General features: G+C 41.7%; 1 protein-coding gene across 1 annotated transcript in view; it reads left to right on the top strand.

Moving 5' to 3' along the window:
- Positions 1-922, top strand: part of KCMF1 (potassium channel modulatory factor 1) — a 20,151-nt gene extending 19,229 nt beyond the window's left edge. The window contains exon 6 of the mRNA XM_034653381.1: positions 301-922. Coding sequence (XP_034509272.1) covers positions 301-562 — 262 coding nt within the window. The 3' untranslated portion in view covers positions 563-922. The remainder of the gene's footprint in view (positions 1-300) is intronic.
- Positions 923-1,764: the final 842 nt, after the last annotated feature.

Raw genomic sequence — 1,764 nt, 5'->3', positions numbered from 1 at the left:
TTCCCTCTCTCGCTGGCTGTCTCTATCTCTGTCAAATAAATAAAGAAAATCTTTAAAAATAAATAAATAAATAAAGAAGCCTAGATTTGCACCTGAGGGTGACAGTGTCGCCGCAGGTGTGGGGAGCTCAACGCAGCATAATAAAGGTGACAACTGAGAGCCAAGCGTTGCAACAGTAGGTTTCGGAGTCTGAGTTTTGCCCGCTCTGAAGCTAGCTCGGGCTCGGACATCATCCACGTTGACCCTGCCATCGTTCGTTGCTATTTTACCAATAAGATCTTTTCTTTTTAACTCACACAGGTTGAATGATCCTAAAATGTCTGAAATAGAGCGCCAGTCCATGGAAAGTGAGCGCGCAGACCGCAGCCTGTTCGTCCAAGAGCTCCTTCTGTCCACTTTAGTGCGCGAAGAGAGCTCGTCCTCCGACGAGGATGAACGGGGGGAGATGGCAGATTTTGGTGCTATGGGCTGTGTAGATATTATGCCTTTAGATGTTGCTTTAGAAAACCTAAATTTAAAAGAGAGTAATAAAGGAAATGAGCCTCCGCCACCTCCTCTTTGATGACATCCCAATTCGCAGACAATGTCCTCTGTGCTGTATTTGCCAATGAAAGTGGACAACAACTATCTTGGGTTTGTTTGGTGATTGTAATTTCAGGTCTGTCACTCTTGTTACATTGTGTACATTCAAAGGAAGAGAGAAAATATATATGATAATCATTTCCACTTAACTAATTTTTACTTCTAGCAGGTAATGTAGGTAGCAGTGCAGGGGTGATCTCTGCTTCCTGTACCGTGACATGCAAAGGCTCTCCTAATACTCCACATTCAAACTGAAGAGGAAAATTGAAATCTCTAATGAAGCTGCTGTGTGTATTTATGAATATTAATGAATAAAAACTGCTTGGATGGTTTACCTTAACTACTGCATGAGGTTTTTTGCAGCGTGCATGAGTTTTAGTGACCTTGTTATTTAAAAAATTAAATACAAGGAGTAAAACTTAAACAAACATAAAAAGCCCAAAGCTTTCCTGAGCATTATTCAATGGTTACGCGGCGGAAGAGTTACGCGGCGAAGTAGCTTTTGAATAATGTCTGCCCGGGTCACCTTTCTTGTGTGCCTCCTACGCACAAAGCCAGCTCCGCAGCCGAGGCTGGGGGTTGTAGCCAGGGGTGGCGCTCTGCCCTGTGTGGCTGTCCTGTCGCCTGTTAGTCATCCTGCCTGTGTGGAGCTCGACCTGTCTCTCTAAACTCCGCCGTAGAAGACACACCAGTAAAGCGACTGTCGGAATCCGCTGCGGGGCCTGTGTGTGCCCTAAAACCAATCCTGTTCATACGTGTTCAAAGTTCTTACTTGTTGTGGTTGTTGAAAAGTTTTTTTCAATTGTTAAATATGTTTTATTCAGGTGTAGATGAATTTCATTTATTCACTGTTCAACAAAGTTAACCTGAATTATGTTGTCTTTGTTTTTGAAAATCTCACATTCGCAATCATATTTTGCATTATTTATGTACTTGCTTCATAGTTTGCTGCGACAGATCAGATCAGAACAGGGGAGCTTTGAGGATTTGCCTTCCCAGATTTTGTCAGTATATCACAACCAAATTCTTAATGCTCACTTTAGCACCTTTTATTTATTGGGTTTTTTCTGACATAAAAAGTAAAGCCTCTTAATTGAATCATGCCACCTATATGCCTATATTATTAATCCTATGTGTAAAAAAAATGTACAGCTTTTTTGGGTTTGTTTTGGGATTTGGAGG

Source organism: Ailuropoda melanoleuca, unplaced genomic scaffold (genome assembly GCF_002007445.2).
Source record: "Ailuropoda melanoleuca isolate Jingjing unplaced genomic scaffold, ASM200744v2 unplaced-scaffold8299, whole genome shotgun sequence".
Taxonomy (NCBI): Eukaryota; Metazoa; Chordata; class Mammalia; order Carnivora; family Ursidae; genus Ailuropoda; species Ailuropoda melanoleuca.
Note: the sequence above shows the minus strand (reverse complement) of the source record. Positions and strands in the feature narration are given on the sequence as shown.